Below are 24,919 nucleotides of genomic sequence, written 5' to 3'. Positions count from 1 at the left end.
TGAGACAAGTCAGATCAGTAATCATGTAGTAGCTCCACACATCCATAAATCATGTGCTTTTGAAAAAAAAACAGCAATTTGACAAAAAAAATGAAACATCGGGATATTAAGGCCTACTACAAGTACATGAAAAATCTTATGAACCTGTAAACCTGTGAAACATCCATGCAGTTGAGGGTGAATCTCCTACGTTTCAGGAGCAGAAGATCAATAATGATTTTTCATTTTATTTAACGTAAATATTTTTGCTATATATACAGTATTTGATGGGGACCTTTGCTGACTTGTATTTTTTTTACATTTGACACAGTGTTCAAGAAGCTAAAAAGACCACTAATTTAGATCACTGAAGTTACAAGTGAGTTTGAGTTGGGTTTCTAAACACAATTTGCAGGAATCCATGTTAACTGGATTCTGCATCCCTTGTATCCAGACTACAAGACCAGGGACTAGAAAACGTTACATCTGGTGTTGAAGAGCCACAGGAACTCTGATTTTTTTCTTTCACTTCTCATGATTTAATTGAACCAATTGACTTAAATGGTCTAAATTACCAACGTTTGTTTTGTAATAACTGGAGGATGGCAAAAATAATATAGCCATTTCTGATCTCACATTGCTATTTCTTGGTGGAAGTCTGAGTACCACTTTTGATAATATGGCAGGGAAGTCATGAGATCCCCTGGGCTTGTCCATACCTTTGAGAGTTCTGAAAAAATGGATAAAATCCCCTCGCAGTCTTCTCTGTTCAAGAATGAAGAGATTTGGTACTTTATTCTGTGAGCCCAGGACATTTCCTGAAGCCTGGAAGCATAGCCTGATGACTTTCTCTAAACTGTTTCATGAGCTGCACTATCGCTTTTGTAATGTAGTGAACATAACCGATCTCATTATTCTTATCACAATGCAATCTGCAGGGCAAAGAATGTCCATAACTAGGAACACAGATTTATAGACTTCTCTAACCCTTCAAAAGTACCTGGCCTATAGATATCTTCTATAAAAGAAAGTGTCATTTAGCATGTAACAGAGGCTATAATCATTTCACTATGGGGACTTCTTGAATACAAGTAGAGTTGAGGAACAGGGCAATACAAGGAGAAAGTGGTAAAGAAGTTGCAGGCAGCAATGAGCATGGGCTGAGAGTACAAGGCCAAGAGGTTATGGCTGACAGAAAGAGGCTGTGATATCTTTTTCAACTATATGATTTCTGAAGCAGTACGAGTGGTAGTGCATAGTACCAAGAGTCAGTGAGGTAGACCAGCCCAACTGAAGTGGTAGTTATGGTTAGGACTAGGGATGGGAAGAAGGATGCCCCCTAGTCAAAAGAGATTTTAGACCAGTAGATTGTGAATCCTGAAGAGCAGCAAAAAGACTGAAGAGAAAATAATTGCCGAATATGAACTGACCCGCAGAGGTACTAGTCATTTCTTTTGAAACACCTAGGTTGGGTGTCTTTAAGGGGAATGAGAGTATAGGAGCTCATTTTGTTGTATCTATCCAACTTATTTTCCTGTGGCTTTCTAAATAACTTATTCAATGCAATAGGATTCAGAATTAGCAATGAATTACTCGAGTCTTTTAAAAGGTAAACTACAAAAATATGATGAAAGCTCATATTCCAATTTGGTAGCTTAATTAGCTATTCAGCTACTCACTCCCACACCACCTCTCGGTTGATCTTCAGTGCTTTTCCTTTACTACTGCAAATAAAGGCGCTTTTTGGAAGTTTTGCAGTACTTTTATGGCCTGCATGGATCCTAACCTGTCACTTCCTTTTATTGACAAAATCTTAGTGCACGACATAGTGATAAAAAACAAAAGATGGTTACTGAGTGCCTTACTCAAAACATAAGCATACAACCAGATTTCAGCAAGTTCACTAGAAAAAACAAACACGTGTAGGGACAAACCTTTTTGTGACTACTTTTAATGGCACAAAATGAGAAGTGCTATCTTAACACACTTTTTGATTAATTACACACAATATTACAAAGAGCTACAAAAAAAGCAGGATAAAAATTACTTTGGCTCAGTGAACTCCTTATGCTTTCAGAAAATTCCTTTTCATAATTCAGCAATTCCAAAAAACACAAAACAGGAGTTAAAGATAATGTTAACTGCAGAAAAGACTAGAAATTTATCCAGTACTGGTCACATTTTTCAGAGTTAAAGTTTCCAGAGCATATTTTTATGTCTTTAGCAGAGCAAAAGGGATTATACTCCTTTTCAATCAGCAAACATTGTACCAAGCTCCATTTCCAAAATATAAATATTGCTCTGCTATGTAATGGCACAAGAAAATCTGGATAGGTCTGTTTATCATGGAGAGTGTACAAAAGCACAGAACTATGTCTCCAGGAAAAGATATAGCTCTAGGGAAAACTATGCAGCAAGTGAAAATTTAGAAGTCCTTTAAAACCCAATGAAAGAAGTACATGAGTATTTAATATAGAACACCAGGTGTGTGCACGTGTGTAAAGTTCAGGAGACCCTGAACACTTCTAGGGGTTGTTCCTACATTGCAGTGTAGAATAGCATTAATTAGTGAGTGAACACTGACTCTCATACTCTAAAACAAATCTCTGTCTCTGTAATCCACCAAAAAGCCCAAAGCATACCACACTTGGCTGGAACAGAAACAAAAGATTAATATCCAAGGCAGAATAACCACACTTGGTCCATCTCTAGATCAGTAATAATAATAATAATAATAATAATAATAATAATAATAATAATAATAATAATAATAATAATAATAATAATTGCTTACACTTATATAGCGCTTTTCTGGACACTCCACTCAAAGCGCTTTACAGATAATGGGGACTCCCCTCCACCACCACCAATGGGCAGCATCCACCTGGATGATGCAATGACAGCCATAGTGCGCCAGAACGCTCACCAAACATCAGCTATTAGTGGGGAGGAGGAGAAGTAGAGGATTCTTCTCCACAATGGATACTAGAGAGCTGCAATACCTGCAGGTTTTGTATGCCTTGATAAAGCACATCCATCAGAATAATTGTTAAAGTTGTAAATTGCACCAGTTTAGGACATTAATGAGCTGACTTAGGTCATTAAGAACTGTGGGAATGAAAACTGGCCCTCTAGTATCAGGATTAGTGCCCTGTAAACTAGTTTGACTAAATTAACTGCCCTCTGGGTTATTAAACTCCAAAGAGGTAGCGAACACAAGTTAATGCAACAGATTTACAGTGAACCCTAGAATAATGCAATGAAGGACTTTTTAGGAAAATTAAGAGGGAAATCAAACTGGAATATATCTATCATGACCCCACCACACAATGCAATGAATACAGCTTATTTCTTCTGTGACATAGTCAAGGACCTAGAGGATGTCAGACTTGTAAAGTTGTCCAAAGACACAGCATGATATCAATGAAATAGCTGAGATAGAACTAAATTCCATTTAGCTGCAGTAAGACTAAAAATTTTTAAGTGGAGTAAAAAGCTATAGCTGGTAACCTATACATCTCATACATATGCCTATTTTTTTTCCATTTATACTGCACTTTGAAAAACGTGCACCCTACCCATGTCTTAATGGCCATTACAGTAGCATATTGCATTTCAGCACACAAAAGACCTTCTCTTTGCAAAAACGCAGGCCTGTAATGTGACAGAATAGTTTTTCAAACCTCACCCCGAAGCCATGCTGACTGTGCCCTACATGCACAATAGTAAACAAGAATTCTAGAAGTACAGACATGCTTCATTTTTGTTTGAATTTACAGGTGAATTTCAAAATCTGTGTAATACAAAAACCCCTGCCTTAATGTTTAAAGGCATGCATTCACTTGACAATTAACTAGGAAAAAACATTGTCACTGTACAAAGCACCCCACCCATCACATTTTGATTTAGGGTTAGATCATACATAGATTCACATGCGGTAGTAATCAGGTCATACCAGGTAATTTCTTTAAGTAGGCAACTTCCACATACATCAATACAAATCGTTACTTGTGAAAACTAAAACAAAGTTAAGATTTGGGGGAACCAGGCAAAAAATAACTGCAGTGCGAAAGGATGGTCAATTTGTTTGATCCTTTAATTCCTCTGTGTTTTCAATTAGTTTCTTAAGAAACCTTTTACCATGCCTTGAGACACAGATCTGCTGGCATCCTCAATCTGTCAGAAGGGTGTAAGAAATCCATCCGTTAACATATTTGAGGTGGTAAGAGAAGTGGTGAAACTACTGTACAACCATCAGTGAGACAGGCTACAATGTTAATTCTCTATAGGCAGATCAGGAATAGCATCCAACTGGGCATTTGTTTGTTTTTACTTAATGCCAATTAAATTAATACCATAATTAATACTAAGATCAATATGTTTTATTAATTCATTAAAATGAAATATTACTTAGAATTGTGCTAAAGCACAAGAAGAGTTTGAATTTGATATTCACTTGTGCAACACAAACCATACTTCTAAACTGATAAAATAATATTCCTTCAGAGGTCCAATCTCCCTTACTAATTAGGCAAAAATGTAAATGATTAGGGAATTCTAATTTACTTTTTGACTTAAACATGTATTTTATAGACTAAAATCAACGTGTAATACACATTACAATCCATCTAGGTGGCCCTTATCACATTTGTCATTTAAGTATTTATTGGTGGTTAAAATTAGAAATCATTACATACAGTAAAAATCAAGTGCTGTACTGTTTGACTCCACTTCCCATTTCTGAATATGGGAACTACACATCTGTTTAAACTGTATGCAGTAAACACTTAAAATGCTAAGTTCACACCCAACGGTCCTTAAGCATAAAACAACACGTTTCAATACTTTAAGTTAACCAATCCAAATGTTTTCAATTTGATTTGTAAAGCCGTAATTTGGTGGTTTGATGTCAAGTGTCACAATCAAAAATGATAAAACTACCACGAATCAGCTTAGGAGGGGGCAATGATTATTTTATCTAACGTAATATTTTTCTTCAGGATAAGTATAAAATTTGAAAGTAAGTTTGCATCTGTACAAAAAATTAAGGGTGTGAAGCTAACACTACTGTAGCACTAACAACATTGGAAAAGTCTAGCACATAAAATTAACTTTAACGTTTTTAAAATATTCCCCTCAATCCACCACACAGAGATAGCAATGCAGAATCCACAGCTATGCATTTCAACTACATTATTCACACTGCAATTAAGACAGATTAATTGATTAAGACATCACTAAAACCAGATCAATTTATTTTGTTCTTAGTAAAATCTTTGAAAGCTGAGCTTCTAAATTTACTTATAAAGTTTAAAAAGGGCAATGGATCTCAGGGCCTTTATTTATAAACCATTTACCAACAAGTCTATGTCAGTTTGCCTTCTAATCATGTCCGTTTTTTCATTCTAAGTATTGCAGGCTTCTTCAATATTTTTTTGATTTTTTAATATTAGGAACCTGATCTTCTCATCTTGTGCTTGGTGTTACCGAGATACAAAAATGATTTATGAATAAAAGCCCTCCGTGAGATAAACACAAATACAGAAAAGCACAACAATCTCATAACCCTCAAAAGCTATTTTGTGGGTTTATTTTCAGAGATTGGAATCTGCCATTTCCAGGAAATGGACCTGTGGTTACAGCATTAAGAGAACACCACCATCATAATTGTTCAGCATATACTTTTAAGCCAACAGGCACAGAGGTCAAACAAGGAGACAGAAACTAACAATGACAGCTGGGAGACTGCATACAGACAACCAAAAGAACAAAAATAAAATATATTGAACATGGTGTTGTTTTTGAGGAATTTTAATGGGAAAATCTTTCCAATCTGATAAAAACCCAATACAGACAACTGAGATTTAATATAAAGATCATTACCTTTTAAAGGATTTCTTCAAACTGGGGGACCCGCCCATAGCACAAATTAAAGCCAACTTTTTCAGGAAAAGATTAACAATAAAATCTTTTTTAAACCCTGTAATTCAACCTCCCCTTGATTACTACCCTCTGGATATGCATGTTCACATTCTAGGTACAGGTGTTTTCCTTGTATCCCCTAGGGAAAATCCTGATGCAAAGATAAGACTACATTTTTATAGCAGATATAGGTGATAGTGGAAAGACATCTGTAAGGACCTGCTTACAGTAACATGTGCAATGGAAGCCTATTTTGTGAACCAAGCCTGTGGCACTAAAACAATATATTTTTTACAAAGTAAAAATATTGCATAAAGAAAATAAAAATAAAATGGCGGCTCAATACAATGATAAAGTGTACCATCCTTAAGAGTAATACCTGATGAAACTATTTAGGCTTGAGAAAACATTTCCCAAGGTAGGAGCTTTTCTTTAATCCCATTCTGTGACAGAAAGGCTGATTCTGTGACAGTACAGCCCAATTCACCCAGTATAGCCCTGCCTGTATACTAGTTAAAACACACTGCAGTACTTTACTGTGTCTTGCTTCCAGAAATAAAACATGCACTGATTGATTGTATTCATTAGATTGCAAAATCTCTGCAGTCATACACTAATGTTTTTATGAGCTTCTGATTATATAAAAAAAGCTATACTCACTGGGTAATATCTGTGGTGGCCTTCATTATTTTTTAGCTTTATTCTCTCATACTGAACTGACAACAAAGCAGTCCTGTGCAAATAAAAAAGTCCCAGTATACACTGGAGAGCCTCTTTAATTTATTTAATATTCTGAGCTGTATTAAGGTTAAGAACTAGGTACAATATATAGTTTTCTAAAAAGCTAAAAGACTTTTAACTGTATTTTTGTATCCATAGTAAAGGCATTGTGAAGTAGAGTAAAGCACATGGTAAAGTAGGGTAGTCAAATACTGTACCTTCTTTTCTATTCCAGTGCAGGCCCCTAATAGCCAGCTGTTTAATTATATAAGGCATTCATTCATATTAACCTAACAACTGAATTTCTGGTTGTACACAAATTTTGTACAGCAATGGCTCGCTTAGCACTGCTTCTAGTACCACCGATTTGCCACAGCGTTCTTTGTTTTGGCCATTATTTTAACTAAAGCAGAATGTTTTTCTGTGAAACACAGGCCAGATGGAAGTGCGTACACTGCACAGCAAACTCAGGGCAGGCTGTAGTTGTGCACCCTACTACAATTTGTGCCAAAGGCAAGAAACAAAAAATAACATACAAGCTCTCAGCCAATGGGAGTATGTTCCCTGTATGGCCAGTACCCTCAAAAGGAAGTCATAAGCTTCCCATGAAGCTGCCCGTGCGCACCCAAGCCCATCTTTGAAGATGTAGGTCCTCCCATAAGTCTCCTACCATCATTATGGAGGAGGAAAGGCAGACAGTTCATCTATACAAGGTCTGACTGAATGCACTGGTCCAGAGCCAAATTATGGATTTCTTAAGGAAGAACAATTTAAAAAAAAACAACTTACTGTACAAAATAGAAAATTATATTCTGTGACCAAAATATAAGAAGTGCCATTATGGATGAGGGCTTTACTTGAATAGAAGATGAGCATACTGTATATAAAAATAGAAATAGTGCTCTTGGGAACATATTCCCCAATGAACCCATGATAATAAGTGTCTATATTACCTCATACCATCACTACTAAATGAGACATTGCTGTACTGAAATAGATTGGAATGTATTTGAGTACCCCTGTGGTAAAACACGCATAAGTGTGGCAAACCATTTTTCTATAGAAATATAAACAATGTTTTAAACTTGTTAGAGTTCAAGAAACCATCAACACAATACAAAATTCCTGCATTGCAAACTCTCTTTAGGGGTGTGACATTAAAGCTATACAGCCCATATTCAAGAAACTGATGTAAGCAGGACACTGTAGCAACAAGAGAATACATCAGAAAATCACAGAAAATTGTCTGAAATCCAGGAAGGAGAATTCGTCAGTCTGTATCCTTACACCTGCAAAGCCACCCACATTCTAAGTATTAGCATCTACTCTTGGAAAGCAGGGCTAAGGATTGTTGTTCACTCCTCTGAAATAACAGCATGCTGGTATCCTTGTCTGGAGTGGAGACCTGTATATAAAAAAGTCCTGCCTTCATGCTTATTGATCAGGGCTCAAAGCAAATGCATTGAGCTTGTTACAGTGAGATCCCTCTATTGCCTTCTCTACTTCTCAAATCCCCAGTGTCTTTGTCCTACCTGCACAAGGCCATTTATGTCGTGCAGACTAAGCATTTATCAGTGTCCAAATCAAGTCTGCAATCCATACATGGTATATCGGTATATTGGACAACTTGTAGGACACATCCCACTCAGGGATGAACTATCAATAAATATTCTGTTTTATAAACAATGGGCAAATTGACTCAAGACTCTCCAAACAGAAGTTTAAAAATCAAGAATATACATAGGGTCTTCCAAATTGTGATGTCAGAGAAAACATATTTTAAAATAAACATGTTTTATATGCCATATATCTACATAAAATGACATGTGAAACAATTACACAATGAGTCTGCACTTCCTTCTGCCACATTGGCTAGGTAATTTTGTGTTGTGCAGACTGGACTGCAGTTGCATTGCATTTAATCTTCATTTCTTATCTTCATTTGTAGTGATAAGAGACCTTCTTGCATTAAGACCCATTGAGTACAACATTTTCACAGATTACTTTTCATTTTTGGGGAAAAAAAAACTTACTTGATGAAAAAAAAAATAGCACATGGCTCTAAAGCTGAACATAAAACACACTGCTCTGAAATGTTATTTGATTATGTAGTATGTATAGCCGTCTTACAAAACAAAAGAACAGATTTCCATCTTCTAGAAATTGAGAAAGTATTCTTTAAGCTGCATGTAATGTTACTCTTAAACTATACACTACTCTGTCTCATTAATAAATGGAAAGCCAGACTTTGACCAAAAGTGATTTATGGTGAGAGTATGGTGGGCAATTGTCACACTGCTGTGAGAGTCTGTTTAGGCACTCTCACTTCTCTCTAATCTTGTCTCATACAATAACTTGGTGCATACTACATACTAGATTACTACTAATATCATTGTGTATAACTGACAACACTGCTATTGCCACATACTCATGCTGACACAAAGAAGCAAACGTTTGCAGAAACTTGTGGTTTTTGCACTAAGCTATGGAGATGTTTTCAGACATTAATTAAATCTGTAGCCTGTTCTTTGCAATTTTGTTCAGTTAAGTCACCTCCACTTACTTAGAAAAAAAAAACAACTGGCAGAAAACTTTGTGGGGGAAAAAAATAAAATCGAAATTCACATTTTTACTTTTAATGTACTTTAAAAATTTGATTCAAAAGCTAAACATAAAATCAAGTGCTTACAAGTTATATTGTGCGGTTCATTGCTACAATTACAAAGGGACAGCTTCAACAACCTCCGTTCCTTTGTTTTCATTAATATCTAAGGGAACCCCCATAATAAACATTCTCTGCTGACAGCTCTCCCTGCACTAAGCACAAAATTCTAACCATACAGGAGTGCTTCTACAGTCAGCGAAACCTTCTTTCAAGTCATCAGGTCTGCCTTTTTCTAGAGGCCCAGGTTTTCAATTCCAGCTAAGCTCTCAATAACACAATCAAACCCATGACAGAACTAATCTGAAGACCATTTTACTTTTTACCTCCTGAAAAGTTGTATATTTCATAATATTTCCTTAACATTGTCATGTGACATTACCAACTACTGGAGGCACAATGACTAATCGAACAATCAGTTCATGGAAGAGTTTGATTAAGTAACTAAAAGCTCATTTGTTATGAAAACCAGAACACAGTGGAGTTCTGAGGAATAGACATTAGGAAGGCCTGTTCCGTAGTAACATCTTTTCTGATCCCTCCCTGTGAAATAGCCATGACATGCACCTAACGAAAGGATGAAGGAAGCCTTTACTGAGAAGTGTGAATATAAGATTATATATATTTTAAAGTGCATGATCTTACTGAGCTGTGTGTTTTTCAATTTTATTCATCTTCGGTTTTCCATTAAGAAAATTTAACTTTGCTATTTGAACTCCCCAAATGTTGTATCATGACTTTGGGCCACTGCTTATATGTAAAAAAATATATAAAATCTGGAAAATAAAAGGGAGTTTCATCACATTGTATTTTTCAACTGTCTCAAACCAACCTTACAAAAGAAATTATATTTCTTAATAAATCTAATAAAAGTAAGGGTAGATTTCTCATATTAAAAAATTAATCTTTTTTTATCAGATTTAGCTTATGGGTTACTTCACTCTCGGCCAAATCTTGTTAATGTTTTCTTTTTCCTTCATTTGTGTATTAATTTTTAATCCCACACAAATTATTCATCTTCTATACAATAGGCATTTTGCAATGTGGGGATCCAGATGTCACTCCAGAATGGCATCTCCTAACATTCATCTGCAAGATGAAATTGAAAATATGACAGAAACAGGACTGCACATGCAGAGACGTTTGATCCATTTCAGGTGTCTTGAGTTGCAACTTTCTGTGCACATAACACAGATGAAACAGAAATTAAAACATATTATTTAAACTTCAAGTCTGTAAAATTATTCCAAGAAGGGTAACAAGCTTGAAACATCCAGTATGTGCTATTAGTTCACATTCAAAAGTCTGCAGCTGGGATTTCTGAAATGGATCAAAAAGCTTTTTAACAGAAGTCTGTTCTCATCTCCACACCTGTAAATATCACAAAAGAGGAAGCAAGAAATAAAACTAACAAATACAATTCTAAAAAAGATATGAAAAAATGACCAAGGATAAACAGGGGGTGAGTGACAGAATGAGAAGAGAAAAGACTGCAATATGATAAAAGGCTTTTGATAAACCCTCTCAACTCCACCCCTATTCATGAACAGTGCTCTCAGAAAGATGGATAATATTTTTGGGTGAGAGATGACTAATGTCATGCTTGAGTTGGGAGAGAAAGAGAAAGGGCATTTGTTGTACAAACTGACATTTAACAACTTGACGGATCCCAGGCACTTAAAAAGAGCTGGCTGATGGGGATGTCAGTCTCTTCCCAATGTAGACTCTGAAAGACATTGGAGGAGAAAGAAATAGGTCAATATTAGATCGAGATCCACAATAGACTGAAGTCACAAATTACACTTTTACAAATGTTTTTTGTTATTCAGAATTTGACTATCTGGCAGGGAAGATGTACAAGAGAATCAAGTTGTGACAAATAGCAAACATAAGATGGAGTAGACACATGTAAAACCATACCAGGTAGCCTAGCTTTGTACTATCATATAGTGCAGACAACCATGCCACTGGATGCTTACACTGGAGGGATGTGTTATAAGAAAATGGGACAATTTATAATTCTCGGGTACCACTAATTTTAATAAGGCTTCTTTAGAAGGGGTTCTTCATAATATCTTTAATAAGGGGTTCTTTAGAATTCTAAGTAAAGGAAAGCTGTTATGTTAACAAAGAAAAAAGTGCTATGTACAGGTTATAAGAGCAAAAAAAACAACAACTCCCTGACCAAAAGGTAAACAAAGGACATTACTTTCAGCTAATAGGCATTTGAAGAAGAAGAAGGCAGAGACATGTTTAAAATAAAGCAAATAATTTCCAATAATGGAGGTGTGGAAACTACAGCTATGATGTGAAACTAAACTATAATCATATTTTTATTGTAATACATGTTAAAATTTATATTCATACATTTGCAATCATTGGAAGGAGGTAAAAATATCTGCACTGTACATTACATTTCTAGACAGCCCTGGATGAAATCTGTGCCAGACAGGGAGGAGTAAGTGTCTCCACTGTCATTTCGGGGCTCCTGAAATGATTTCATGCTCCCCCTGTAGGCTGTACAACTTGTAAAGCACTGCATTGCCACCCACAGCTGCACTTCCTTAATGTGTCCACACACAGTCCCCACCCTAGCTCTGAGCCTAATGTAACCATATAGCAGAAGCCATGGGAAAACTAGATACTCCTGGGCAATTTTGGAATGTGGAATGATTCTCTAAATTTAGCTGTGATTGCGGCTTCCAACAGATAACGCAGAGAGGCTTTAACCTAGTGAATGCAAGATAAAATAACAAGAATGCCAGACAATCCCAATCTGCCCTCTCAGTCTCTTTAAGGTTAACTCTTATGTATACATTTTTAATTCTGGCTACTTTATTGCAGGAATCATTACTTATAGAAGAATGCAATGTGAATTTATAAGGTCTGAACGGTAAAAGTGAAAATAAAAGAAAAAGATTCTGCTGTGAGCACATAATATTACTCTGCAACTGCAGAGCCAGCAGCCATATCACTCTGCAACTCACAACTGGCAACCCACTGAAGCTAAGCAGGTGTGAACCTGGTCAGTACCTGGATGGGAGACCTCCTGGGAAAAACTAAGGTTGCTGCTAAAAGAGGTGTTAGTGGAGGCAGCAGGGGGCGCACATGCCTAATGCCCCATTATAGTGACGGGGACACTAGACTGGTGCCATCCTTTGGATGTGACATAAAACCAAGGTCCTGACTCTCTGTGGTCATTAAAGATCTCGGGGCGTTTCTTGAAAAGAGTAGGGGTGTAACCCTGGCGTCCTGACCAAATTTCCCATTGGCCCTTACCAATCATGGCCTCCTAATAATCCCCATCTATGAATTGGCTTCATTACTGATAGCTGATGTGTGGCGATTGTTCTGGCGCACTATGGCTGCTGTCGCATCATCCAGGTGGATGCTGCACATTGCTGGTGGTGGAGGGGAGTCCCCGTTACCTGTAAAGAGCTTTGAGTGGAGTGTCCAGAAAAGCGCTATATAAGTGTAAGCAATTATTATTATTATTATGATCACACTATTTTAAGGGCTTCTAAGAGCCAAAACGCAACCTTTTCTCAAGTATTTTTCTCAAGGCATCTTGCAATACAATAACAGCGATAGAATACATATTGCTGTATAATTTCAGTTCTATAATCCTTTTTATGGATCGGAGTAGATGTAACATTTTTGCCTTTTCCGTGCCATTATAGAACTTTGTCCTTCCTCATCTTGAACTTGGTGTTTTTTTTTCCTTGGTAATGTATTGAAATAATGATTCTATCAATCAATGATTTATTGAATAAATCATTATTTCAACAATGATTTAAAATTTAACATTAGTCTTTTTTCCTTTCTTCACTTAAATGTTTTCCCACTTTTTAATTCTGAGACAGTTTACTTAATCCTTTAGAGTTTGTTTGGTTTTGAATATGATAAAGACTCATATGAGCTTTTCAGACACTAGCGCAATATTCCTTCCCATCACACTCTTGAGATGTTTAAATCTTTTTTTAACCTTTGCTTGAAGTTCATTATGCTCCCTTGTGTGACCTTCTGTTTTTCAATTTCTTTTATTACTTATTACTTTTATTACTTATTAAACCAAACATTATGGGTCACTACTTTTAAGTTTTCATTTTGCTTACTCTTGGAATTAATCTGTTCTGTGCCTCAGGCCAAAGACATGAAAACTGTTACCATTCACTCTCTACTGATTTTAGATCTGTCCTATTCCATTCTTTCTCTCAAACTGTCTTTTGCTTTGGCTTTCTTTCCTAAAATCTTAAACCTTCATTTTAGTCTCTGTACAGTTTCAAAATACTCTTTGAAGCACCTTTTATTATTTCACCTCTTATCTTTACTCCATTTTGAATTTTGATAATTTAGGAATCTATACAGACACATAAGAGTTATTTTACCTTTCTGTAACATTATTACAGTACTTTGAGAAATAGATGCAGTAAGAACACAAGAACGAAAGAAATTTACAAACAAATCTCATTCAGCAACTCCGTGAAGGCTGAATATGATATATTCATATATACTATATATATGATATATGATATAATATATACAATATGGCCCCATATGTTCAGCCTCCTTATAATGGCAGAAATGTCCTCCCCATATGAGGACCTGGCTGCTGTGGTGTGTGTAGATGTACAGTATGTGCCCGCAGTGTCACTCACCCCAGCCCCAGTGCCAGGATGTGAGAAAGAAGGAGTGAGGGGATGAAGACTTTGAGGAACTCGGCTGAAAAGACGCCCCCTTTCTTCATTGCTCCAGTCTTCCTCATGCTGAGGCTCACGGAGCGCTTTGGGTGTCGGAAGTGAAACTCCCTGCAGGGAAGAAGAACAGCGTTTCTTCCCTGTGGTGGTCAAGACAGGATATGCTGAGCCTCTCTGTCCCACAGAACCATTTCAATTAATTTGAATTAAACATGTGGTAACCAGAGGTGTGCTTAACACTGAGTGCACCTAGTCCTTTTCATCATTTCATCATTCTTGACCAAATGTTTTCTTAGGTTTTAATACTGTTTTAACTAGCATTGAAGCAGCAGAATTGGAAGACAAATTGTTATTGTTTTGTCTTTGTACTGAAAATGAACCACAACAATTGTTGCTGAAGAGTCACTTACAACAGGCCCTTTTTTTAGATTTCAGCCAAACAATGAGCTTTTAAGATATTAAAACCTTATTAAATCTTAAAAGACATACCACATATGTATAGTTTGAAAATTCACCACAAATGATAAAATATCTGGTGCACATTCTGATCCAAAAGGAGCAAAAATGTTTTTAAAAACCCACTGGTCACCTCATATTACTGTACACTGGCATTCCGCTGGCAAGACAGCGCTGAGGTCTTACTTGGGTGGAATGTTCTCTGGCCTGCTAGACCAGTCTGCTACCCAGTCTGCGCTCTTCTTCATCAGAATGTCATCTTCTCTCTCCTTTTCTAGTCCCTCTTCCTCCGACTGCAGAGAGAAGGAGGAAAAATACAGCAGCATAGTAGTCTATGATGAATATAGTGGGCTTTGTGTTCTTGTATTTTAAAGTACAAAATATTTGAGTCCAGTTATGTTTTCATAAAGCTTATTTTAAAATACAACAGGAAATTACAGTGATCTTCCTCAACCTTAAGGACTGAAGCATTCTACAAAGGGTGTGCTCTAAAGCACACCAGTAAGCATACAGTGGAAAGTCATAGCAGCTATTTCTGTCCAGACTTTAGGAAGAGAATGAAAGTGAAATAGGATGAGAAATCTGTGTTTTGCAGGAAGCCTTGAAGCAGACTCGCACAATAAAAACATTCAGACTGACAAGATCACTAACGACTGAAAAAGACCTTAAGCCATAACTAAAACATGCAGAAATAATAAACAGTAAGCTTAATAATAAAGGCTGGAATTTAAAAAAATGCTGTGGGCAACTTTAGAAACAGGGTCTGAAAGGAAATTAAATATCATATTGCCTCCGCAAAAAGACTAAACCAGACAACTTGTTTCAGTTTCAAAATGCAAGTTTGCAAGGGTGAAGTTAGGTATTAACAGTTTTATCATTAGTCCACAAGGCTGTTACCCAACTCCATGCCCTCAGAACAAGGAAGAGCTGTGAAATGCCAGCTCATAAGATTCAGTAGGTCACCCATCTCTGTCATGGTCCTGGAGAGCTGCTATCTTTCATGTACCTTCAATCAGTAACCAAAGGTAACGTGAATCTTAACTAAGAAAATTTGGTCCAATTAAGCAAGTGAGAGTAGAGAGTACAGCTCAATGAGATTTCAGTATTTTGGATAGAAGGTTACCACACGAGGGAATGCACAGGATACCTGGACATTCCAGGCGGGCACATACCTGTGTGCTGCCATTGTCTCTGCCACTGTGCATCTCCACGTCAAAGGTAATCTGTCCCTCGTCCTGAGGACTGTGGGGCCGTGGAGGGCTGGAGAGAGGCAACACAATGCTCAGCAGCTGCCAAACACACACTCTCTGCAATAAACGATGCTCCAGACATGGACAAGGTCTGGGCTTTTATTCTGAAACAAGACGGCAGTTTGTTCCAGGTTAAAAATAAAGTAAAACACGATAAAATCAATAAAGAGGAAAACCTTTTTTTGCACTTTTTTCCCCCTTAAAATATTACAGTACATTATCTGGTGAACTTAGAAACAGGTATCCATATTTTGAGAGGCAGCTGCGGTTTTAAGTTCTTCTTTTTTCCTTTACTTATGGATTACTTTTGGGAGACTGAAGCTGTAAGAAACACAGCTCCACGCACCATGTCTAACCACATATAAAAGGTTACATAGGACAACTTGCAGGGACAACTAAGGACAAAATTCAAACCCAGCAATGCTGCTCCTAGGATGACTTAAGGACTCAAAACAGATGTGCAGTTACATAGTGGTTTTGTAACATCTGGAAAATAAGAAGCAATAAAACTCATTTAACTAGAAATTTGGGTTAAAACGAATTTCATTGGTAGAAGCTTTTATCTCATTTTAAAGATCTGGCTGATCCACATAGAGGATCTCGTGGTTTCATGAGGGATTTGGAGCTAGGTGCCAAAGGAATCAGGAACTACAAATTCCTCTACTACCATTAAACAAACAAATAATGGGTATTCTATGTTCTTTTGTCTATTCAGTTGAATTATGGAATCAATTAAAATGGCAGCAGCAGGGATAAAACCTACTCAAAAGGAAACCAATCTGCGTTATGGTGACTGTGCTGCAATAAAGTTTTCAGGTCATTGAGGGGTTTGTATTAAAACAGACCTGCCAAGAGAAAGAATTATGCAGGGTGAGATTTTTTTTCAATACTCCTGTGCCTTAATGACTGAAAATCTTAAGAATTCATGTATTTTTGTTCATCTTTGACCGGGTCCAACTCTGCCAAAACAGACAGAAATCGTTCACAAAAAGATTTCATGTACAGAACATCAATAACATGTTATCTGTTCTCCATGTATCTGAGGAAGAGCACCTGGTGAGTGAAGTGGATAGGACATGCAGCTGCAAAGATAAGCTTTATATTATTAGTGAGGTAATAAAAGCAGTGCTGGGAAAATTACTTACCTGACATTGTTTAGGTTGGTCTTTTTTTAAGTTGCTCCAAAACTGAGAAGTACCATTTTGTTGCAATACTAAATAAAGGATATTTTACAATTGTTTAAGAATTTTATTAAATTCATATTTGCTCAAATGTTCCTACTCTGGACCACTTTGTTGTTGACCAGTTCTCACTGGTACCAAAACATCACAACAATCCCTCTCAGAAATCAAGGCATTTCCAGAGAGGGTATCACACAGGATATCCTCTTCCTCTCAGCTATCACTATCCCTTCCTCTCTGTCATCACCCCATGTCCTTCTCAGCTCTTTCTGTTGCATGTTAGGAAGAGAAGTGCCAGCCATTTTCACCTCTTCCTCCAGTGCACCTATCACCTGTCTCTGTTGTTCCCCATGCCCTCTCCTACCTCCTCCCTTCTAGCCCCCTGTATCCTGAAGCTAACTTTCTGTATTCCTCCCTTACTCTCTCATTTTTTACAAGAGCTACTCCTCTTCTGCATTTTCACTTCCACTACTCTACCCCCCAGTTCTCTAACACTTACTCCCTACTCTGTGTCCTTCAGTTCAGCTGCCCCAGATAACTCTTCCCTAAAGTTTTTGATGTGTACAGCTCTCTTCTCCTTACTCTTCTTTCCTCTTTCTGCGTCCCCCCAGAATCCACCCCACCCTGGGTCTCCGCCAGCACACCGACCTGTCACAGGAGGAGCTGCTCTGGCTGGATTCGTGCTGGGCATCCAAAAGGATCTTCTCCATGTCCCCATTGTGGATGGAGGAGGAGGAAGGGACATGTTCCAGCCCTCCACCATTGTGCTCGTCTTCGCCTTCATTCCCGTTGCTGCTGCTTGGGGGGGGGGGCACTCCCGTGTTCCCATTCATCTCCAGCTCCACCCAGGACCCTGTGAGGAGAGAGGCGATCTGAGAAACACAAACACTGCTGGGTCGCGACGCGAGCCAAAATCCACACTTCACAGCACACAGACCCAGTGGGTGAAAAGGAGTACGATACAGTTATTGCACATTCCTCTTGATTTAAGATAGCATTGACCTAAATATATGATCCCTTTCCCATGGGGATGTCAGACTATAAGAACAAATGGAGAAGTCTTCAAGAAGGACTCACTACATAATATATCTTCAGCTCTGCAAAGAGACTCAGTGTACAATTCATCATCCTAATGCTGGAAGTCTTCATAGAAAAAAATGAGGATTTACTTAACTGACAGATTAGCAATCTATTCAGGGGCTACAAGGATGGACGGAAATGCAGGGTGCCTACTCTATGAAGAGTGAGAGCTGTTGCTCTTTAAGACGCGAAAAGGATAGGTGTCTCAACGACTCTTGCCAAAGGAAACAACGCAACAGGCAGCTGAACACACACAGCAGCTAAGTTCATTACAGTACAGTAAGTGGGATCAGTGACTTCCACCCTTGATACACACCTTCGGCACATGATCTTTTATTATACCAGTTCAGCAAAAAGAGGCAACGCATTGTTACAGTTTGTCTACAAACTGCAATTAATGAAAACATTTTCAGCATTCTTGATTATTAGTTTCTTTCAACAACATATTGTATACATACTCATTTCTTAGTTAAGCAATTGCAATCAAATGCAATACTAAACAGACAGGGAGATGGTACATTATCTGCACTTTTAATGACAAAAAAGAATGATACATTATACATATTTTTTTTTCACACAAAAACATGCAAAACTGACATCATGGTAAAAGGCTTGCATCTACTGTCCCAAACACCCAGTTTGGAGAAAACATAGCCAAGACACTATGGTTAAAGCCACAGCTCTTCCAAACAATGCCAGGGGATCTTCAATTATATAATAGACACGAAACATTAATTTGAGGTCCAGACATTTCATCCATGCCATCTTTCAGACCTAAAAATAAAAATACATTTCAACTCTGGCAAGAAAGGATTAGAATTGTTTATGTGCCACAGTTTTCAAGTTTTATGCATCGGTATTTAATGATTTCAATTTCTTTCTACTAAACGGCATCAAAATGACTGTTTCACTATTTCTGTTCTGTCTTACAATGCATGTTCAGAGAGGCAGACATTTTAGCTTGGATACCTTAAGGACAAAACTGATAGTATACGTGGAAGTGAGGGGAAAAGCTCGTTGTTCAAACTTTTAGCAGATTAAATATTTAGCAGGTGATATGCAAATATTTATAATAGATTAATTTAGCAAAAGTTACACCTAAAACGATTTTCTGGAACTGGCAGAAGTATTTAGACTAATATATGAGTAAATGACTTTTCTGTGTACTTTTAGCTTTATCATCAGCATGTGAAATAGCGAAACCCTGGAACAATATAGGAAGTGCTAGGAATGAACCCAAAAGATAAAGTTACTGCAAAAGAAATCAGTGCTGTTTTGAAATTGTGAAAGACACAAACAGGAATAGTATGAGGCAGTAAATGAACCCCAGCTTGTAAAGTTAGTAATGGTTCATTGTTTAAACATCCCCAATTCAGCAGCCAGCCTTAAGTACCAGATCAGACAACGACCTGGGCGTGACCCCTGCCCTCTTGTCACCACTGCAGTGGTGCATCCCAGCTGCCAGAGTACTGCAAGAGCTCTTTGTCTTTGCTCAAAGTCATCAACAATCTACCATGGCACTCTGCAGCTCAGCATTCCACATGTTTTGCATCACGGGGCATTAGTGAATACCAGGAGTGAAAATATAAAAAATTAAGCTCGCTTACAGTGGACCCATTTAGAACACCCAGGCCGTTTCACTGGCTCATTATCACAGTGGCTTGGTTTGACTGCTACAACCCGCCCCAGAAGAGTAAGCTTTAATTACATGTGGAATTCATGAAGACTGGCTCCAGTGAAGTTATCTTAAATTTCAGAAACAGAGAAGATATGATGAGAGACTAATTAGTCATTCTGCAGGTGTTCTTTAGAAGATCAGCGGGCAAACTATGCAGAAATATAGAGTGTCCTACAAGACGATTTCAGCTTTCCATCTCAATTTAAGGAAATCAAATTCTATTACTTTTTCAGTTATACAGAGTAGCCATTTTCACAGTATACCGTTCACTCCTATAAATGTCACCAATATGGTATCTATTTACCTCCAAGGGTGAGTACAAAGTGGAAGCAACAGTAATTGAGCTGTAATTTCAATGCACCAAAATGCAACATGGATCTGTCCAATATGGTGCAGATTATTCTCTGTATATTTAGTGATGAAGGATAAACATGTCTAGTATGGGCAAGGATCAGACAAGGTGTGCTCTGAGAAAGAAGAAACTGTAACACTAATGCAACAGTCTTAGTCCCAAGCAAAGCTGAGAATAGGAGACACACTGACAAGCTGTGGAAACATGGAACAAGCTACCCAGCAACGCTGCTGAAACGGATACCCTTGTTTCTTTAAGGACACAGCTGGATTAAATCCTTATATCAATCAATCTAAATATCTGGCAGGGATGAGAAATGCTAAAATGTTCTGAAATGAAGTTGCAGTGCTAGAGTTAATGTTAATTCTACAGTATCTGGTCAAAATGTTAGGAAGCTAGATCTCTAAATGTTAAGATGATGTGTAATATAACCACATCAGGTGATCTTTGGCATGGATAAATAAAGGAAGACTGCAACTTGTAAATAAATGACCAATCTTATTTACAGGACTTTATAGGGCTTTTTTAGGAAGAAAGAAGGAACAGTTTTTGTTTTATTTCAACCCATGGTTGTATGATCATGGAATGGGAGATCACAATAAGGTGTAACTTATGTTTCCATAACATTGGTAACAAAACTGTGAATGTAAGGTGAAAAGCAACATATCCATTTTTCCATTAAAGTTCAGGAGTATACTGTACACCTGCAGTGTGCTATACCAAGAGATGGTGAGATTATTGGATCTCTGGCATGTTTTTCAAGGTGATGCTAATCCTCACAGAGCCCTGGCCCCTCTGTCCTGCTCCCAGGAACACAAAGAAAAGCCAGCTTTCAACACGTGGCAAAACACTGCCTGATCCCAGAGCAGCTGCACGGAAGAACAACACTGTTATACTGTAGTCTGAGTTAATGCCACAACAACAAGACCAATCCCCTGAATGAAACACAAACCTGCTTTAAACCTATTAGAACATAATTAGTTGAAATCTGAATGTTTAAATATTCACTTAAAAAAATATTTGGAAATTTACACATAACTTGGTTCCACATCTTATTTATTTGTATCACTCTTTTCTTTCATAATTAGAACAATAAACCTCTACATCCCTGGAAACCAAAGATAAATTACATACATATTTGCCTGCACAGAGAAAGAAGTCCTGTTGCACAATTATAAAACTATCAGAACAGCAATTCTGAAAGTCTACTTTAAGCATCACTGAAGAGATTAATTACATGCTGTCAGCATGCATTCCCAGACTTTATCAGAACCTGATTTTCCTCTGGGAGCATGGTGAGAGAAACGTTATGCGAGTTATTAAGCCATTACTGACACTGGCTAGGGCTATTACCTCTTCCTCTCTCCTCTGCCAATAGTAATGGGATAACTGCGATTGTTACCATTGATGAACGGTGACACAAATGAACGAGAATATTCAGACAATATCAAGACTTGTAAATTGCATATATAAGAGCCTTTTGAAAGTGATAGTGATTTTGATTAAAGAGAGTATAGTAAATGTAAGTTATGTTTGAAGACGCAGTGTGAACTATATACACTGTATTTACTCTATTCCTGCGATTTGACAATCCTTTTTCACTCAAGCAGAAGCACTATAAGGCCTAAATGCTAAGTTGGTCTCAACTGTGCAATGTTTGGAGTTTGATTTTAAAACTGCTTGTGTAGAGTCCTAACATCTATATACAGAAATATTATAACCTCTTTTGCAGGAAACTAATACCTGGTTTTGGACTCTGTAAATAGTGTGGGCAGTGCTGTGCTTGAAATTGTAAGGCACTGTGATTCTGCAGAAATGATAATGTGCTATAACGATCATTTGTGCTGTAGTTGCTGGTGCCAATACAATTTGGTCTTGTGTAGGAGGGACTGTCTACTGATTCCTGCTGAGCCTCCTTTACAGTAATATTTAATACAAAATCACCGTCATAAAAAAACAGGAGCCATAGAAAAATAATCTCTTACAGCCAACAAGTAACAAAACTGAACAATTTTATAATTGGAATATTGTAAACCACATTCAGATTTTTTTAATTTTACTATAATAATATGGTACTCTAATATTAATCAATTCACACACAATAAATTCTTAGAGAATACTTCAGCTCTATAATTAAAGACATGCCACAACATCTTGCTGCTAAGAAAGGGAAATGAAAGGGGGGGGGGGGGGGGTAAGGCAGGTATAATTAAGATTTAAAAAAAACGTAAAAATGTTTCTTTCATAGGAACTACCAGAGACAAAAGCCAATGCCCATGAAAACATAAGACTTGCCTAGTTTCAAACCTCCACTAAGCTGTATATTGCACAAGATTTCAGTATCTACAAACACTGCTTTCCTAATTCTACAAAAATAGCAAATCTAAAAAGATCCTGTGGTTTCTACAGTAGTCCTCCAATTCCCCCCCACCCCACACACACTAAACATTTTGCATTGCGAAGTAAACAAAGCCACACTGATAGGCAGGCAGGCAGGCCACATTTTCGACCTGTTACCCATTAATGTGTCAGCTACAGCCTTCAAAGATAATACTGGCATATCTCCCCCCCCCCCCCCCCCCTTCCCACATTATCTAGCGGAACATTTTGTGAACAGTTTACAACACGAATAAGACAAGCTCTAACATGTCTTATTCCATGCCATCCAAGAATTCAGTAAACGACCCAAGTTTTTCTTGTGCAAAACTTAACATTGAAACGGTTTTTTACAGCAGGCGCAGTGTAAACCTGGAAATGTTGAAGACTAATGGATACCTTGTTTTTGTAAGAGTTTTACCAGCGCAATCGTCATAAATAGGTCCATTTCAATACAAACACAGCCATAGGTCACATTTGGTCTCAAATTAGGCAACCACAAACAAAAGGGGCGTTAAATATTAGGTGTTACCAATTTGCAGCTTGATATGTAAACATTAATAAAACACTTTAATAACAAAATATTAATTTACTAACAACACCCCAACCCCCTCCTATTTCTCTTTTATTTATTCCGTTCTTGCCTTGTTGACATCATGAAGTACCCGCCCACTCCGAACTGCTGACCAGCGAGATGATGCTACTCCTATTGGTCAAAAAAATTTCAGTCACAATAACATCCAAGGTAAACCCCTCCTTTCTGCCCCCCGTCTCACATTGTCGGCAATCCGGTTCGCTACAGAGAACATCAATCTCAGATAGATGCCACCGTCACACGCTGCCTCCGCCTCCTAGATAAGAAAGTCAGCATAAGATATTTCGTTTAGTGTACATATTAATGGTGTTTGCTGAAATTACCTGTATTTTTAAAGCCTTATTGCTTTTTACCGAGGGATAAAGCAGTGTTAGAACCAGAACTGTACGACCTCCAAGGGAAGACGTGAGGATTCACGCCATTTTCTTACCGTTGAGCCCCGGTTCTTCGTTGTTGTTTTGCTGTGCGGCGGCGGCGGCAGCAGCAGCGGCAGCGGACATCATGACTGGGAGTCGTTCGCGTCTGACTGTCAACACGCGCTCACTCGCAAACCCTCGGAATGGGACGTGCGCGCAACCGCGTCCGCCAGCCGTGGCCCCACCTGAACCCGGCTGACGTCAGTTGTGTATTAATACATTCGTCTATTCACGAACATCTTGCGACCTGTACCCTTATGCTTTGCATCAGCGGACAGTTAACTTGCATTTGCTGAATTTGCACGATTTTGTCGCGATGTCCTTGTACTATACATGCACAATAAATCTTTATTCTACACGAATTCTATCCATCTAAATGTCATATTCTGTCGTTTTAATTTGTCTGGCATAATCACATTTCAGCCTGTTCAGCCACTGGGATCTGTGTAAACAGCCCAGTTGTGCAGTTTCATTGTATACCTCTTGATTAAGTACTGGACGGTGATTTCCTATTTCATTTACGACGCCCTGGAATTAATTAGTAGTGATGTTATTCATCACAACTAATGTATTGTTATATGCCACCCACCAGTGACATTTAAAAGTAACAAAGGTTTAAACATCCAGGCATGACATATTTTACAGTTATTACTTAAAACCAACACTGTGAGTTCCTTCAAAAGCATTCTGGCCTGTGTGTTCTCTGTTCATAGAAATTCCACTTTCCATACATAACAGAAAATTCAGCAAAACATCCATTTTTCATATCACCCCCTGCTTCTTTCTCTCATTTACATGACATCAGGTAGAAATAGGGACTTCTGGAGAAAAAATTAAACCCCCAGAATACAAACCAAGTGCAGTGAAGGACTGTTTTTCATTTGGCTTTAGCAGCATGTTTTAAGTAATTAACTAATGGAACATTATAATAATTAATAATAATAATAATAATAATAATAATAATAATAAACTTTATTTTATATAGCGCCTTTAAAGGTTGCTTCTCAAACGCTTTACAGGATGACAACAACAATAAATAAAAAGAATACACAAGATAAAACACAAGCAGAGGGGTGAAGGCTGGAACCAGTTAAGTAAAGGCTTTTCTGAAGAAGAGGGTTTTGAGTTTGGATTTGAAGGAGTTCAGAGAAGGTGACTGATATCCTTGGGGAGAGAGTTCCACAGCTTGGGGGCATAACAGGAGAAATGGAAGAGCCAAAACTTCCCAAACCTTGAAAGTAAGATAAAAATACTCAGTCTGGTAGACCTTAAACTCACCCTAGAGCAGGAGGCTTCTAAGTCAGACTCGGTTCCTGTAGGGTTTGTATCTGCTTTGGGTTTGTTCTGCCCAAGCTCTCAGGTAGTGTAATTAAATAATTACATGTCTAATAACCACCTTCCAAGGACTTTTCAAGGTCACCACTGTTTAAATTAATCAAGTTCTAAAAAATCATAAATATGGGAAAGACATGAATTAGGTTAATCATCTACTTAGGTTGGAACATAAACCTAAAGAGACTTAGCTAGTGATTCTCAGTCTTGCTTGTGAGGGATA

At 37.7% G+C, this 24,919-nt stretch overlaps 1 protein-coding gene across 3 annotated transcripts; it reads right to left on the bottom strand.

Moving 5' to 3' along the window:
- Positions 1 to 1,914: 1,914 nt before the first annotated feature.
- LOC148674520 (BCL2/adenovirus E1B 19 kDa protein-interacting protein 3-like) lies at positions 1,915 to 23,635 on the bottom strand. Of its 3 annotated transcripts, XM_088624707.1 has the most exons (7): positions 23,379 to 23,635; positions 22,998 to 23,059; positions 17,516 to 17,720; positions 15,609 to 15,696; positions 14,623 to 14,729; positions 13,942 to 14,091; positions 1,915 to 11,009 (listed from the first exon to the last, which is right to left on the bottom strand). In XM_088624707.1, exons 3-7 carry the CDS (start codon positions 17,698 to 17,700, stop codon positions 10,961 to 10,963), a joined length of 579 nt encoding a protein of 192 aa, XP_088480833.1. In that variant the 5' UTR covers positions 17,701 to 17,720; positions 22,998 to 23,059; positions 23,379 to 23,635; the 3' UTR covers positions 1,915 to 10,960. The 3 variants fall into 3 exon arrangements, with proteins under 3 accessions (XP_088480833.1, XP_088480834.1, XP_088480832.1); XM_088624708.1 differs by lacking the exon at positions 22,998 to 23,059 and having other exon boundaries at positions 17,516 to 17,739; XM_088624706.1 differs by lacking the exon at positions 22,998 to 23,059 and having other exon boundaries at positions 23,379 to 23,633.
- Positions 23,636 to 24,919: the final 1,284 nt, after the last annotated feature.

The sequence above is a fragment of the Lepisosteus platostomus genome, chromosome 3 (genome assembly GCF_059453375.1).
Source record: "Lepisosteus platostomus isolate fLepPlt1 chromosome 3, fLepPlt1.hap1, whole genome shotgun sequence".
Lineage (NCBI taxonomy): Eukaryota > Metazoa > Chordata > Actinopteri > Semionotiformes > Lepisosteidae > Lepisosteus > Lepisosteus platostomus.
The sequence above is the reverse complement of the archived record's forward strand: the minus strand, read 5'-3'. Positions and strand labels throughout refer to the sequence as shown.

Excerpts from the sequence above, each read along its gene's own strand:
- LOC148674520 (XM_088624706.1), bottom strand. The coding sequence starts at position 23,451 with ATGATGTCCGCTGCCGCTGCTGCTGCCGCCGCCGCCGCACAGCAAAAC. Across the intron at positions 15,697-17,515 it reads AGCAGCTCCTCCTGTGACAG|CCCTCCACGGCCCCACAGTC; the intron begins GTCGGTGTGCTG and ends GCCTCTCTCCAG. Across the intron at positions 14,092-14,622 it reads CCAGAGAACATTCCACCCAA|GGAGTTTCACTTCCGACACC; the intron begins GTAAGACCTCAG and ends TCTTCCCTGCAG.